This window comes from Homalodisca vitripennis, chromosome 1, assembly GCF_021130785.1.
Source record: "Homalodisca vitripennis isolate AUS2020 chromosome 1, UT_GWSS_2.1, whole genome shotgun sequence".
Classification (NCBI taxonomy): Eukaryota; Metazoa; Arthropoda; class Insecta; order Hemiptera; family Cicadellidae; genus Homalodisca; species Homalodisca vitripennis.
The window spans coordinates 103,864,693-103,882,569 of record NC_060207.1 but is presented as its reverse complement, the minus strand read 5'-3'; the positions used below and the strand labels follow the sequence as shown (position 1 = coordinate 103,882,569).

At 30.4% G+C, this 17,877-nt stretch overlaps 1 protein-coding gene across 1 annotated transcript in view; it reads right to left on the bottom strand.

The window, feature by feature from the left end:
- Nucleotides 1-14,001, bottom strand: part of LOC124368336 (hippocampus abundant transcript 1 protein) — a 92,644-nt gene extending 78,643 nt beyond the window's left edge. The window contains exons 1-2 of the mRNA XM_046825614.1: nt 13,757-14,001; nt 6,517-6,612 (exon numbers count right to left, since the gene is read on the bottom strand). Of these exons, the coding sequence (XP_046681570.1) occupies nt 6,517-6,612; nt 13,757-13,846 (186 nt within the window). The 5' untranslated portion in view covers nt 13,847-14,001. The remainder of the gene's footprint in view (nt 1-6,516; nt 6,613-13,756) is intronic.
- Between the last annotated feature and the right edge of the window lie 3,876 nt (nt 14,002-17,877).

Here is a 17,877-nt window from a genome sequence, read left to right as displayed (position 1 = left end):
AAATTTAAGATATGTAGTAAAATTTATGCTTGTTTCTAAAATTTAGTGTCTTAATATAGTTATGTGCTGTAATATCTTTACGATTAAAAAATTTTTATTTACTTTTTAATAGATATACAATAATTCTAAATGTTTTAACCTTTTTTAATTATTTTTAACAGGGTTAAAAAAATAAGCTGTAGTATTGTAAAACTCTTTAATTACAAACACTTTTCAAATGAAAACATTTTATACTAAACAACTTAGTTCCTACAATCCATCCTATAGTTTTGGAGATTTTGTGATGAATCAGCTTTTTTTTACGTAGGGGGAATGCATTTCCACATGGAGTGTGGGACTCCCTTGCGGACTACCCACTATAAACCCCCTACTTTACATAAATGATGAATCAGCTTATGATGTTTGTATATGGATTACATGAAAACAGACAAGAAAACAGTTACGTGTTTGGATTTTTATAGACCTATTGGTAAGTCAAAAACATCATTCAATATCAGAGGTTCATATAATTTCTGTGCTTCTTCAGACAACAATAAAAATTTATACTTTAAGCTTTTAATCATATTCATATATAAAAATAATGATCAATGTGTTGAAAAGATACTGATAAGGTGTAATTTATATGTTTTCATAAATTATATTTAATTGTACTGAATACATAAGTTTACTGAACCACCACAGGACAAAAAATCGTTGAAAAAATAACATATACATATTCTGACCATTACAAATTTAATTTTAATAATAATAGCTGTCCCTAAAGAGATTGTTCAACTTTTTAAATAGCTAAAATGGCTACTGAAAATACTATTTACAACACTTTTCCGTGTGAGCATAACTACTACATCAATGTTGGTTGGAATCCGAAAAAATATGATTATTATCATATTGACAAGTCTGCTTTATATGTAAAAACAATATACAAATACATATTAACATCTGAATGAGAGGGGGAGGGGTTATGAGTAATTGTAAGGTAATATACAAATTTAAAAATAAAAGAGAATACCTTAAAATAATTGTTTCTCAATATTATTTTCAGTGAAATTTCTGATATCTATATAATTTTTAAATGAAGAACAAGAACAAATCTAGCGGCCCAAATCATGTGCAAATTTTTAATGGGTTTTAACTATGTTAAACAAGGTATGCTGCAAAACTACTATTTATGGCAAGGAAACAATAGTCTTATCTCATACATTCTCAGTGTCACGATACACAAAGTTAATACATGTGGTGATAAAAACGCTTTCTCACTTCAAAAGATATCAAGTTTACTATTATAGATAATAATTTTTATTCTATTACTATAATGATTAAAATAAATGTATTAAATACAATTTTGCAAATTTTTACTATAAATAGTGTTTTTAGGTTTATTGGGGATATTGAAAATCTTAAAATCTCTTATCATTAAATGAATAAGATAGTTTTAAGAATATTTAACACATTTTTCAGCTGTTTGAATTTAATTAGGCTTATAGTGTGATTGTATTTTACATTTACACACAAAAATTACCCGGTTTATTTTACATTTATACCACAATAACACAGCATTATTGAAACATTAAACTTTACTATGCTATTATTGATTGATTTAAAGCACTAGTCTTTTTACTTTGTATGTGAATTGTATTGACAGAGATAACCAAAGTGTGAAGGAACAATTGAGGATAAGGTGTGAGATTGTCTCTTTATACCATTTGATACATTAGCAGCAAGAAATGACATATCACATTGACGCAGAGCTGTTTGTCAAGTCTGGTTGAAATGAGTTCTGACAGCTGTTTTCAGTAACTTTCAACAGCTCTTTCGAAATTATTTGTTGTCTTTCTACATTCAAATCTGTAAATGTAAGATAAATGTTTTAATTTACTTGTACATTAAAAGATGTGATTGTGATTCTAACATTTTAAAGCCAATAACTTGATATGTAATTAAAGACACAGGTGTTATGGACTGAAAACTAACTTTACCACTGATGATAAAGATATTTATATTATACAGTTATGAGATTGCTGCTAGCCAAAAACTGATTTCTTTCTCATCCTGTGAGCCAATGTTTATTTTTGCATTGTTTTATGACATTTCTTTTATTTTAAAGTAATATATAAAATGTTGACAGATTTAAAAAATCTTTTTATTCATTAACACCTTAATAGTTTTTTTATCTAATCCACAAATATTTTTCATTGAAATAATAGTCAGTTTATTCTTTTTTTATTATACAGGGTGTTCTGAAAAAAGGTGCCCATAAGTCAGGGCGTGATTCCTCACATCAAAATAAGAAAAAAAGGTCTAATTAACATAGTCCCGAAAATGCTTAGTTACCAAGTTATACAGGGTGAAAGATTTCGTCTGAATTTCAGTTCCCCTGCTGCAACGAAGCCCTACGGGTATTTGTTGGCTGTTAATTAAGATGTACAATTTAGCGTACTTTATGTAAAATGAACTGAAAAATTGAATAAAACCGTTTTCCATACCTGTGGCTACAGTAATTTTTAAGATATGTGACGAAATACGCGAAAACTTTTGGTCCCGAAAAACAAGTTACATTTAGGTTTGAAGCAGATTTACTATGTTAAATGTACAATAAACACAACATATTTTTTCACGGTACTTGTAGAAAATTTAATTTCGAAGAGAAAGATGTAAAATAAGTCTATAATAGACAAACGCAAACTTTAAAAAAAATCCTTAATTTACATACAAAACGCATGAAAAATAGACAAAATCTGTTAAGCTCTCTACAAATGTAATATTGAAATTAAAACAGCTGTTTTATTAAAACAAATTAATGAGTTACTAATTATTTTTTATCAAGTAAATATTTTTAACAATCATACATTATCATACATAAAAAAAGTTTATCTGAATTATCATTCAACAAAAAAGTTACACTTGTCCTAAAAAACTAACCACGTCACAGTAGATGTTCAAAATGTTTCCCCTCATTCAAAATACAAGCATCTATGCCGTTCTTCTCATAGACTGCCGCCGAACTCTTTTCGAAGATCCCAGGTGTCTCACGTATCCTTTGAATCCCGTTAACAATCCTTATTCGCAACTCTTCTATGGTATCCACAGGCGAGTCGTAGACAAGCGTCTTTAAATGTCCTCATAAGAAAAAGTCTAGAGGATTGAGGTCAGGTGACCTTGCAGGCCATGCTACTGGGGCTCCTTGACCAATCCATCTGTTTGGATATGCTTCATTTAAAAATTCTCTTACTTGTAATGTGTAATGAGCTGGAGCTCCATCCTGCATGAACCACATGTTGTTGCGTGTGTATAGTGGCACATCTTCGAGTAACTCATTCAGATTAGTCGTCAAGAAATGTAAATAATTTTCACCATTGAGCGTATCAGGTAAAAAACTAATAAAAAATTTTATCACCCAGAATAGCAGCCCATACGTTTATAGAAAACTGATATTGGTGACGGTTCTCTGAAATAGCACGTGGATTTTCAATTGCCCACATGTGAGTATTGTGGGTGTTAAGAATAGCCATTCTTGAAAATTTTGCTTCATCAGTAAAGATAATGTAATTTAAAAAATGTGGATTTCTGCACCTTTGGATAAGCCATTGGCATAGCTGAACACGAGGAAAGTAATCTCGAGGCAAAAAGAAGCCTGGACCCTTTGATAGTGATAAGAATGCAACTGCTGCTCGTGTAAAATCTTCCAGACAATTGAATTACTAACACCGAAATCCAAGGCTAGTTCTCTAGTACTTCTTCCAGGATGATTCTCTATTTCGTCCAACACGCCCTCCTCCAATTCAGCTGTACACGTTTGTACGTGGCCGTCCTGATCTACCAACTTTTCCAGATTTAAAGGTTCCCGTCTCGCTTAGCCTTCTATGAATGGAAGAAAACATTTTATGAGTCGGTAACTGTCTATGAGGAAAATGTTCCTGATAGAGTCGTCTAGCCTGACGACTGTTGCAATGTGCAAGACCGTACATTAAATGCATGTCTGCCATTTCACAATTAGTGTACATAATATTCATATTTACCTGCCATGATGAATAAGATATTATTAGCTATCAAAAATTAACTTCAACGGCACTCGCACTAACTTGTATTAAAGTACAGATCAACACACGCACTTAATGAGCAATGGAAAAATAGCTGCTTGTAATGTTTATCTAAATTATTATAAAACAATGTTACATTGTTAAAACATATGTTTTAAATAGAAATTATTTTGTTTCTCAAATCAAATATTTTAATAAAACAGCTGTTTTAATTTCAATATTACATTTGTAGAGAGCTTAACAGATTTTGTCTATTTTTTCATGCGTTTTGTATGTAATTAAGGATTATTTTTTAAAGTTTGCGTTTGTCTATTATAGACCTTATTTTACATCTTTCTCTTCGAAATTAAATTTTCTACAAGTACCGTGAAAAAAATATTTTGTGTTTATTGTACATTTAACATAGTAAATCTGCTTCAAACCTAAATGTAACTTGTTTTTCGGGACCAAGTTTCGGCGTATTTCGTCACATATCTTAAAAATTACTGTAGCTACAGGTCTGGAAATGGTTTTATTCAATTTTTCAGTTCATTTTACATAAAGTACGCTAAATTGTACATCTTAATTAACAGCCAACAAATAACCCGTAGGGCTTCGTTGCAGCAGGGGAACTGAAATTCAGACGAAATCTTTCACCCTGTATAACTTGGTAACTAAGCATTTTCGGACCTATGTTAATTAGACCTTTTTTTTCTTATTTTGATGTGAGGAATCACGCCCTGACTTATGGGCACCTTTTTTCAGAACACCCTGTATAGTTTCCCGTAATAACATAATTGTAACAACTGACTATTAATTTTTATGCTAAATTTCTGTACCTCTTTGTTCTCTTGTCAATTTCATCATTGTTTTCAAGAATTTAACTATAAACAAACATGATGCGGATTACAAAAACTTTGATATTGCAGAGTTATATGAATTGATAATATAGTAAAAAAAACAGTAATAGCAACCAGTAATAAAATGAGTTTTTAGGGATATAATAGTCTGACATTAAAAAGTGATTCTTGAAAGTGATTTTTATCTTAAAGTAAACTTTTAACAGGGTAATCAAAATTCTGCATTTGCTAATAATGTTTGAACAGCTTAAGTTAGAGAAATGAAACTCAAGGAGTTCTTGGACAAATAGAAACTACTATTTGACATTTTCAAAATGTTTGAAAATTGTCCTCAGGAGGTCGGTTTCACGACTAAAAATGTTCACATTGTAATCCCCCTTTGTGATATCTTTTCAAGAATACTATGAAAACTTAGAAATTTTGGTACAAACCAAAGATCTTTACATTCATTGGGTTTCTACATAATTAGGATCAAAGGTAAATTTAACAATACTTTTAAAAAAGTCCATAAATTCCAAATGAAAACTATGTGTGCAGAAAACATTGTGATACAAGATTTTTATGTATAAAGATATATACACAGGGTGTTCATAGAGTCCTGCACCAGCTTAATATTTTCTGAATGATTAAAAATAAATCAATAACACTTGGTACATCCTTACTAAACCTGAAAATCTACTTTTGGAAGTAACTTTCACTTTTCTGTCATATCAGGAGAAGGTCGAGTAAACCATCATATTTAAGGGCTTAAAAAAACCTTATAAAAAATGGCGAGTGTTTTTGGCTTACAGTTTCAAAAATGTATAATGTAGGTAAAATTGCAGACAGCTTATATTCTTTTCTCAGGTTTGAAAAGTTGAACTTTGTAAATGCAAACTGGATCTAAGAAATATTTTATTAGGGTAGTCAATGACTCTTCAAACCCAATGGAGAATGGTCTACATAGAATTAGACAAAAATATTAAACGGTCAAGATGAAAATAATTTTAAAAAGTTTGTCTAGCAGAGATAAATACCATAAAATAGTACTTAAAAAGGTTGATCTAATCTTTTAAAACATTTACTTAAAAAAGTACATTTTAGATGTAGTAATGATGTGTATAATATTATTTCTCTGTCCATATTCATTCAGAAAATATTAAAACAGTAATTTATGAGCAACCTGTATTATAATTATAAATGAACAAATACAATTATATATTAACTAACTTAACTTCTTTTATTTTTTTATGTTTTTATTATGTTAAAGTATCATTCAAAGTGAAAGCAAAATATAGTACTACTATAATAATATGTTGATCTTTAGTCTACATATAATTGTGTATAATATTGATACTTGTCACACCAGAAAATATCTTATGTTATAATCTGGCATGAACTTTAATAATCTCTAACAAAAATTGAAAATAATATTAGTTTTATAAAATGCAAATACATTTCTTGTTGTTAATGTTGTATTTAACTTACTACTTACTTCTTGTTTCAAATATTCAACTAAATGTAAACAGGTGTATAAAAATAAGACAATTACATGATTACAGTCCATACAAAGCAACTGTGATATGAGTGCATTATCTAATTATTTAACTGTAAACACAGTACTAAAGATATACAGTTAAGCTTATGATCACTATACTTACAGCAATAATTGGCATGGTCAGGAGACCCCAGGCAAAAAATTCCAAGAAGATGACAATAAGAGCATGGTAGACACTTGGTTCACCAATTCCAGAGCTCTGAAACAGCAATCAATATTGCATGAAATGTACTGCAACTACTATTGTTACTGTTTGCATATTCATGAATTAATATTCTCCAAATATGTTAAAATGTTCTAATAAAGAAATCATCTGGAGTAACTGAAAAAACAAACATACACTCTTCAACAAAAGTGTCGAAGCAGTTCTTAAAGTTTATCATAGATTTATGAAGTAGTGTTAACATGAATTTTTTCTTTATTTTGTACTGAGGACACAAAACAGACAAAAGTAAATTTTAAAAGCCATTTTATTTGAAAAATAAAAAATACAAAAAATAAGTTAATTACAATAAATCGGGTTTAAGTATGCATACAATTTTTTTATATCGATATTTTGATATGATGAATTGTTTTTGAATCTCAGCTACAGGAAAATATCTGATATTATGATAAATGTTTAATTATGAGTAAGCTTTGTAAAACTGCTCACTTTATCAATTTGTTCTTATCGCAGTCAGTGAATGTTATCAAATCTGCCTGATAAAATAGGGTTACTTTTCAAAAGAAAAGCAGTTAATTGCTCAATACATTACAACTACTAAAACTGATAGTCACAACAATAAAGTAACATTTTTCATGTGGGAAAGTTGTGAGAAATATTGTAATTTCTTACTATTTAAGTTACCTGATGTGAATTATATCTTATAACATTAAAAAATTTTAAAACCCATTTAATACATTTTTCTTATTTTATGGAATATTTTAGTATGTACATTATTTTTGTCAAATGTAGTTCAGATATTTATTATTGTTTTTCCAAATAGAAGATCCACTCTTCTTAGACTCAGCCTACCTAAAACAATGGTACAAGAAATGGGCAAGATATGTAAACTGCAACAGTATGATTCTTCAAGGTATTTGAGTATCTAAATCTAGTCCGGGAGCCTAGAGCCGATTAGCATTGACTAAGCACACAGAACAGGTTTTTTACATCAATCTCTGACTTTCCCCTAAGAAAGAAATCGATCATCAGCCGCACTGATTTTGGTGGAGATAAAAATGGAAAGATAATAAAAGGCTTGAAAATATTATACGACTTTATTTTTCTGAGATCATATTTTATTATTCTGGTATACTTCACAATGAGACTGCCACATTAATTAATATTAACTCAGGAACAATAACACTGTAATATTTACCTTATCTATATGATCACCATGTAGAAATAGTACTTTTCATAGAGCTTAAAATATAACTAGAATAAATGTAGTTTAGTTTTTTAAGTTTCATGACAAATCATGTCATAAAATTATGATATAATGGGATGCTTAACAATAAGTAAAAATAAATATGACTAATGACTACTATTTATTAGATTATTGCATTATCCAAATAAATTGGTGAATTGTTTATAATTAATTGTAACAATAATTTAAACTGTAAGTTTAAATTATTCTAACACTTTTTTTTCTATGGGCTAAATGGTTGTATCCCTCTAAAGTCAGTTGCAGTTAAGTGATATAAGGCTAATATTAATTAATTGGTATCATTTTCTAAAATTTACTAATTCTCAGACAAACCTACTGAAAGAAACATACAGGTATCTAAAATACAATATAGAATGGAAATAAAAAGAGTTAAACTAACTTCTGATTGTAACTATATTGACAATGGAATTAAGGCTATGTGGAACATAATAAAACAATCAACTAAAATTAACAGTAAACCTATGGCTGTAGAGAGAAACTTTTCTTTAAATAATTAAATAATTTAAAATACTATTTCATTGATTGCATGCAAAACAAAGTAATGATATTCCACCTAGTATTATTAATGACCACATTGTACTGGCAAAATAGAAGTGGGGAATAGAAGTAACTGTAGTGTCAAAAGCCTTAGAATATCTGGTACACTCTCAAATTATGCACTTCTTAGAAACTAATAAATTACTGACTTGATCTCAGTTTGATTTTAGACCCAAACGTAGTATAACAGAGGCAGTGTATTCCTTAATGACAGATATCTGATGAAAACAAGAAAATTTGTTCTTTAGATCCTTTACATGTCCAAGGCTTTTGACACTGTAACTGTAACCCATACTGCCTCGGTGGATAAATTGTCATATTTCTTTTTAAACAACATGGTTGTTGTTTTTCAAAAATAGAGGGGATACATCAGTCAGTAGATGTTAATAGAGAGTTCTTCACAATAATTTTTAATCACGGGTCAATTCTGGGGCCCGCCCTGTTTGTAATGTACATTAACAATCTGCCAAGTATTGTTCCTCCTGATACAGCAAATTTTTGTTTCATTTGAAGATGATCTATGTTTATGTATTAAGACTTCTAATGCTATAAGCTTCTTTAAAGTGATTGATGCAGAATGGTCCACTTTTATATTAAATTATGTCACACAAACAAATTAAGTTTAAATGGTCACAACATCCAGGATTTTAGGATTAACTGCAAATAATAATACAAATTAATAAGATATGCTTTTTTTAATTGGAATTTAAAATATTATTTATGACATAATATTATTTTTTTAATAATTGAATAAATGTGTAAAGAACAATATTTTGTTGAAGTATGGAAGAAATTGCATGATAGAATTTATCATCAGATGTGGTAAAAATGTTTCAAAATAACATTGGGTTGATTTTTTTGGAAATCAAGTGCAACCTTTACTGCAATTTCATACTTAAACTCATTCATTCTCTTCTTTGCACGTTCGTTTTTAAAAGCTTTATGTTTTATCAAATCTTTTAGGTATTTTCAAAGAAGGTGTTAGGTGTTAAAAGAGTACTTTGGTATTAACCGAAGGCCACTTTTTTTTATCAGTTTTTTCATACCCGGGGACCTAAAAAAACTACATTATTAGAAAGAACATACTTTATTTGACTTATTGTGAAACTTAAATGCCATTAGGACGATCAGTTCTCGTTTTCTGTCTCCTAAAAGGAAGTCAAATCGACAAGAAGTAGGCAACTCTGTCTATATCTACTTTTAGAGATCAAGCGATATAAGTAGATTTAGATTTAATTAGGTTGTCATAAATATTTTACTAGTAGTTCCAAAGTTAAAAATAACCTTTACGAGCACTCACATGATCTGAGCTTGGGGTATTTCTTTTTTTGCAAGAAGTGTGAGATGGACAATTTGGCACATGATCTGAGGTTAGGAAAGTATCGATCAGAAATGCCCCTGGCTATCCGTGTGGACTTGGGTAGTGCCTTTGGCTCCATTCCACACTTCTGGCAAAAAAAAAGGAAAAACACCTCAAAATAATTCTTATTTTTATAATACACAAAAAGGTATAACATAATAAATTATATTAGATGGGAGCAGAGTGGAATCCATACCAACATCGCTTCCTTTCAGTAGGCAAAAAACAAGTTCAACTGATCATCATAATGGCATGCAACTTTCGCAGTAAGTCAAATAAGGTATGTTTTTTCTAGTAATGTAGTTTTTTTTCAGATCTCTGGTACAAAATACTGTTAAAAAAATAGTGGCCTCCAGATAATACCAAAGTACTATTAAACGTATAGTATTAATGATGGGTAGGCTTTTTATTTAGTCTGACAAATATTTTCTAGATCTGATTATAGAAATGGATCTAATGGATTTAGGGACAAATTTTCTCATTCACAAACTGTTGAAGGCATCTTTGGTTTGATCTATATTTTTTAATGATAAGTTGGTGAGGCTTTCTTACCCTCAATGAACTTTTTTACACAATTAAAAACATCCAATAATCTGTTGATTGATGGTACGTCCTGCATTAGAGATGGTATTGGTCTCCATTTTATTGTAACAGCTTGTTCTGCCTAATCTTCATGATCAATTTCATGGACAGAGTTCTTGTATGCCAGCACAGTAAAAGACATATAGTTTTTTAATTGTGAAATGAGATTTTCAAAGGTTCAACATATTTACATTATGTACTTTTTTTTAATAAAATTATTTCTTTGACATAACCAAACAGACAATCTTTTTGAGCAACGAGTATATAACTACTAAGAAAAAGGCATAAATTATACACCTAAATTTATACTGTAGTACATAATTCTCTTGATGTGACCAGGGATTCATAGACTACATATCTTCAAAAACAACTGCACTTTTTCACATTAGTAGCTTAATTTTCTTTTTGAACTGAACAAGTTTTTTTATTTTAATCATACCAACCTTATAAAGGGTAAAAAAATCAAATTTGGTTTTTAAATTACAGACTTTTTATTTTGTTTATCTATTTTCTCTGAGTTTTGGCATCTTTTAAAAGTGCTACCTGGTGTTTCTAAAAATTCCGACTTCCCAGGCCTTTATACTATTTTAACCTTCTGAGTGCCGCAGTATCGTTAATTTTAATGGTAGGAAAAATGCGTTAATTTCCGGCGTCGCTAATTTTGACGTTTTGTATTTAGATAATATTATATATAGTACAAGGTTTTTTTCGGCTAGATAACCTGATAGCTATATTCAATAGGTTCCAAACTATCGATAAATACCAGTTTTATATTGATTTCTTTACTTTTTTTATCTGTGAAACATATGTTGTTTGTGTACTTTGGTATCATCTGGAGGAGACTATTTTTGGAAGTGTTTTCCTTATCGAAGACTACAATAAATCACAGTTCTAAAAAGAACAGACTTTATTAAACCTATTTTTAAATTTATAAGTCACTACGACAATCAATGAAAACAAAAACTAATAAACAACAATTAATTATTCAAAAGTGACAGGTATTTCATGTGTCTAGTCCTACTTGAAGGGTCACTCGTCTAGGCCTATTAGGAGGCAATATGGCGACATGAAGTATGACTCAGAGAGTATTTTTTTATTCATTATGAAACAAGAAAAGTACTAAGAACGTATATAATGAAGTTTATTTTGGTCTCCGATAAGCTAAACTTTTCTAAAAGTAGTGTGCTCCGGATAATACCGAAGTAGGTGTGCAATGATTTTAACTTGGACCAGTAATGTGACATAACGGACAAGTATTGTGTTGCGTAACGGCCATACTTGTACTTTATGTGCTGGTAACCATGCATTTGAGTATATACAGACTAAAATAGTTACTTATACAGTGTTTTACAATATTTTATTTAATTAATGTAGTGATTTGCGTTCTGTCCAAGCAGTAAATGTGAGTTTTCAGTGTAAATACGATTATTTTATTTTTTACAAAGTTGCTGACACCTATACAAAATAAATGTAAGTAACTTATTTGTCTACATTTACTAATCAATTGATTTGTGTGATCTTGATGTTTTATTTTATGTATTGTAAAAACTAAACTATTACTATGTAATTTCTAAACTTTGAAAAATGAAGTACAATTTATAAAATGTCGGTAGCGGGCAGTATTTCTTTATAAACATAATGCTGTTTGTTTTTATTGTAGATTCATATATTATACATGAACTTTATTTAGGATTTTTAGCCTTTATCATGGTGTAACAGTAAAATTCTTAAAAAATCTGTATACAACAAAATTTATTGTATGTACATTTTATTTTATAAGAAGTGGAACTTTTTTATACAAACAAATGTTGTAATTTTGTATTCTGAAAATTCATTAAAGTAATGGCATGTTATTCTTCATTTTATTTTTAACAATTTATTTTCAAAAAATTATAATGATCAAATGAATAGCTTTTTCAATCACTTTTCCTAAATTTTATCTTTGGTTACCTTGCATGTGTTTTATTGTCAGTAAAAAAACATTATAATATATTAAATCTATTCAGAATTTCATGGGCTTTCACATGAAATAAAGAAAAAAAACTCTTAAAGGATAGGGACTCTTAGGGATAAGCGGACCCGGTTTTTTTATATCCAAGAATATAATCATCGATACCTAATATTCGCATCTCGAATCCTAGACTATCAATTGATATAAAAGTATCTATGGCCCTAAATAACAATCATACGTTTTAAATTAAAATATGAGTACAGTAACTTATATAGGAAAATAGGAAAACTCATAAATAATTATGAGCCACAATTCATATGGTTTTTATGTAATAATTATTAAACTTTTTGTAATTATACACACATGTAATTATATATTACTACGTGTATGTATAATAATTATTATTATTGTTTTATATATATATATGTATATTATATATATATATATATAAAATAATACGATTACATGTGTATTATTTGAAAGTGTTTACTTACAGCTGTTAATATAGATTAACACGTTCAATGCGGTTGCGGTAGATCTACTGCACACGGCTGCCTCGTGCCAGGCGCGCATGACGTAGATCTACTGCACAGCGCCATTGTTTAGAAACCCAGTCAGTGTGCTCTCAGCACTCGTCGTGTATGGTTGTCCGTTTTGCAGCAGCGAACGTGTTAAGTTAATTGTTCTAAATAATTAATCAGTATCGATTGGTTATATCGATGGTTATGATTAAGTAATATCGTTTGCAAATTTCGATATAAAAAACCGGGTCCGCTTATCATACCATACCCATCTTAAATGTATCATATCCACTCAAATTAGCCTCAAACTTAACTTTTTATAAAAAAAGAAAAACCTAAAATTTATATATTTAAAAAAAGCATATTTAGTTTCTAATGGATATGTTTCATATTCTTCAATAATTAGAAAAAACAACAACAAAATTATGAGTGTGTGTTGGATAGTTATTTTACAACTGTATTTTTCCAATAGATTGCAAGTATGAAAAAACAAAAAACAGCCCCGTACTTTATGCATATGACTTGGGTGAATGCCAGCGGCACTCAAACAGTTGAGAAATTATTAAAATTGGTCTTAGATAATGCTTAAGTAAATATTATCCATAAGAAAAAACATGATTCACATGCCATATAAATTTCAGTTTACTGTATTCTACCTCCATGAATCATACAATTGGGCTATCTAAGTTAAAAATGCAGGTACAAATTGAATAAAAATATGTTTATTATTTACTTATGTTAAGTACTGTAATATTATTCCTAGAATTTTATTGAAGAATTGTAAGCTTTTATTACTTCTGCTACTATATAAATCTGCCTAATGAAATTATCTTAGCATTGTTTGTCATCCAGCACTAAGTTCACAGACAATGATGAACTTTAATTTTAATATATACTTAACGTGTGAATGTGTAATAACCTAAACCGGAAAATCACTGACAAAATTACTCGCTTTAACTTACCGTCATAACACTATCTTTGAGGATTGGTTTTCTGCTCCTTATGATCATACCAACTACTTTTTTGGGAGTTTTTGTTGGCATATTATACATGAAATAAAATCATCCGCAATAAACTCTCGACTCCGAATTATTATTCAACATTATAAATCTCTGCGACATCATTATTCACCACTTCACAAAAATTATCACTCTACATTTGACAGTTGTCTTGTAATACTGAACTAGCTGTGGACAAAAATAAGCAACGATAGCTGACTGACGACAATCGATTTGCTTTATTCAAAGCCTTTACAATTTTATTAACAGTAAATTGTGTAAAGTATAACGTCACTACAATATGTTAATTACTGTTAAACAATCATAAATTTATTGATTTACTATAAGATGAATCTATCCGATAGCTCTTATGCTCACGGTGTCCATAACCAATAAATAGTTGAATATCAATAATTAGTTGACGGAAAGTCTTCGCTTTTTTTATGAATCATATCATATACAATGTTTTAAGAAACGTTTCGTTTAACAGAGGCACTCTGTAAATAGCTGGTGGTGGCAATTGCCTTGACAGGGTGGAAAAGTATCCTAAATTAATCCTAAACACAGTGAAAATTTTTTAAGGGTATGACTTACGTCCAAATTCATAGACTGTGATTGGACGTAGAAAATCCTATCACGAAGTTTCATTTCAAGCATGAATGTACACTGGAGAAACTAAATTCAAAACCAAAATTGTAAGGGCTGATTATTTTCAAAACAATTGCTATTTGAAAGAGTGTTTAATAAACGAGTCTTGGACATTTTTAAACATTACAAATCACCAAAACTACGCAAATCACACACAGTCAAACTTACATTGTGTAAACTCTCTAGCGCCACACTTACTTCAGATTAGCATTTTAAAGCCCAGCGACTCATCAAGATCCCAATCACCAATAATTAAACGCTTCAGACACCAAAATGCGAGTTTGAACTGATTTTATTTCTTGTTTTTACTTTCAGGGAGAATGTTAATTAATCTGACACTAGTCTTCCATAAGAATTTTTTTCAAACATTTTACTAAACTCCGAAAGAATTACGAATTGGTAATAAGCGTCGTTCTTTTTGAAAATTAGAAAGACTTTAGCTGTCTTCAAAATGAGAAAGTTCCTCTTTCAAATGACAAATTGGTCAATTTTGAGAGACGTATCAATTTGTGCCTGAAACAGCGTTTGAGTCGCCACACTGACATTCCGTTGCTCTCATCAGCTTTCTTCCAGTTTAGTCTCTAAATGGCATGCACAACCTCCTTCTCACCCACCAGGGCCAAAACCATTAAAACAATTGATTCACAGCCGCATCTGCCATTAGATTTGGGTATTTTGAAGGATGAATCCAATAAAGCAAAGTATTCATTGAATTAATTTACCACTAATACTTGATCTTCAATAATTTTTTTCTTAATTTTGAATGAAATCTGCTTAGATTGTTTGTTTAAATATTTTCTCGAGTAAATTTATTAATAATTTTCCGTGCAGTTTTGAAAACATGGTCAGAGTTACCTAAGGTTTTACTGACATCATAGCCTTTAGCAGCTCTAATGACTTTCCTATAAATACCACTGTACACTCTTAAAAGTTTTAAAGTTTCAATTTCGAGTATTAATAAATATGTTACGAAATAATTTGAGCTTTTCTCGAAAATTGAGAAATCCTTTGGTTAACCATGAAGTCTTTTTTCGGTTTGTGGTTTTGATTAAATTTTAAACGAGCAAGCAATATCCATGTAATAATTAAAACTCTGGCTGAATGCTCGATACATATCATTGACAATTTCAACTTACTTACGTAATAACTAGACTATTTTATTTTTAACAGCCTCTTTAACATTTTAGATTGAAAGTTAAGTCCTAAACTTGCAATAAAGTGATTTAGCAAGAAGTTGCATGCAAGCGTAAACATTTTTAATGCGGGTTTTAGTTTTCTTTAAGCACGAAGGTCATTATTTTCTTTAGTGTAGTTTACAATTAATATTTCTGTGTTATTTTTCTCGTCTGATGCAGGTATTTAAAATGAAGAGATACCGTATTTAGAGATTTACACTTTGAACTACCTCGCCCCAACCCTTATTCTTAGGATAGGAACGGAACTGCCCAATCCACTCAAAAGCCTCATTTTAGATTCTATAAAGTAAACATTCTTACCTGAACCTTTTTTAAATTTAAGAAGATGGGACAAAACTTATGAATACCCGGTATAGATATACATACTAACAATACACATTAGCTTATATAATTCATACATTTAATGATCTATAAACAACTATATGAGCAAGACCTTATTTTCATTGATAAGGTTGTTATGTTCAAAATTTTCCACGTTCAAACTAAAATTAAAACCTACCTCTATTCTTAATTGTAAAACAAAACTACTATAAAATGCTATTTGAAATAGGAGGGGCAAATATAGACAGGATGTTTTGAAGAATCACTAATGCACAATATATGAGCTTTTACAAGACATAAAGATCACAACTGAATACACCTCTATTTAAAAATAAATCTTTATTTTTCTTACCAAGACGTAATTATTTTGTAATGAATTGTTAGTTTTTCAGTAATTTTTTCTCTACATAAATGGTAACCAAATTTAATAACATACTTTGACATAATGCAGCACTTACCTGAGGTTGAATTATATTATTACAACTACAGGTCTGAGCATGAAGTAAAGATATTTGTGGAAAAAAATAATATAAATTGAGAAAATACATCTCTCTCTATAATGATTTAATACTGTTAAAGGGTAAGTAAACCAACCAAAATCCTTATTTTATTACGTTACGCTTAATGGAGTTTTATATTTGTACTAAATGGAAGCTATTCAGGTCGGCTGCCCCACTGCGTGGCGATTTTCTGAATAGATTGCGCAGGCTACGGTTACGCTTATAAAGTTACTAAAAGAAAAGGTTGTTTGAAATTGGACGGAAACCTATAAGATGAAATGCTTTTATCTAAAAAGAATGCTGAGTCCCAAGCCTGTTCTGTCTTGCCTAGATTTCAACCAACAATTTGTGCTACAATTGAATGTCTGTAATGAAGACTTATGCACATCTTTAACACAATTGAAGGATGGAAAAGAGGTAGTCATTGTTTAGCGGAAAGAGCGGAAGCTCTTCACTATGGAAAATGAATGTATCGCCTTTGCTTAGTCGGTACGCAAAATTTACTCGTACCTCGAAGGATAGTCATTTTGTCGAGATCACAGACCGTATATCCCTGCAAGGCTCATGAAAATGCATGAAACTGCAGGATGTCTATAGCTTGCTGGATCATGGAACTCAAGACGTAGTCAACGTCACCGAGGCTTGTAAGCCTCACCCAAGGTTCAGAGATCCATCTTCATGGTATAATAGGCCAAGGGATTCAGGAAAAGCCAAAGAAATATGCACAATTTACGTTAGAAAGACGACTGTCTAGTCGTGAAAATTATACTTGGCCAGGGCGAACGAGAGACGTAAAGGATTACGTCAGGAAGTACCATATTAGCCAACAATACAAAACCGAACATGTACCTTCGGCTGGAAAGGTGTACCTTAGAACTCCAGAAGGGCCCTGGCACACGGTGTCAACAAATATACTGGAACTTTTACCTCGCTATAAAGCAGGAAATAGGCACGTTATATTAATTTTCAGGACGAATTCGCCGTTGGACTGAAAAAACGACTTTAAAAGCGACGACTGTGCACTATGTAACTAATTTATATAGGGCACCCATCTTGATAAGATTCGATGCCCCTAATGTTTTGATATGGTTAACAGACAATATGGTTCCCACTTGTGAATGGAGTATTGGACACATTTTATACACCACAGTCAAATACCGTTGAGCGGCTAAACCGTGTAAACAAAATATTGATAGCACAATTTGTCCGAAGGATTATGGAGACTGGGATTAAGTATCTATGTCAGTTCCAGTTTTTTATGAATACCGCGGCTCATAGATCTACGAAGTTAACTTCTGTGTTACTCTATTTTGGTAGAGAGTTAAAGATGTCTGAAGCCTTGTTCGGCTCTGGATGAGTGTGGATGTGAGCTTAAAGATCATCCATCATCCCGCAAAAGAGTCACATTCAATGAGGCTGT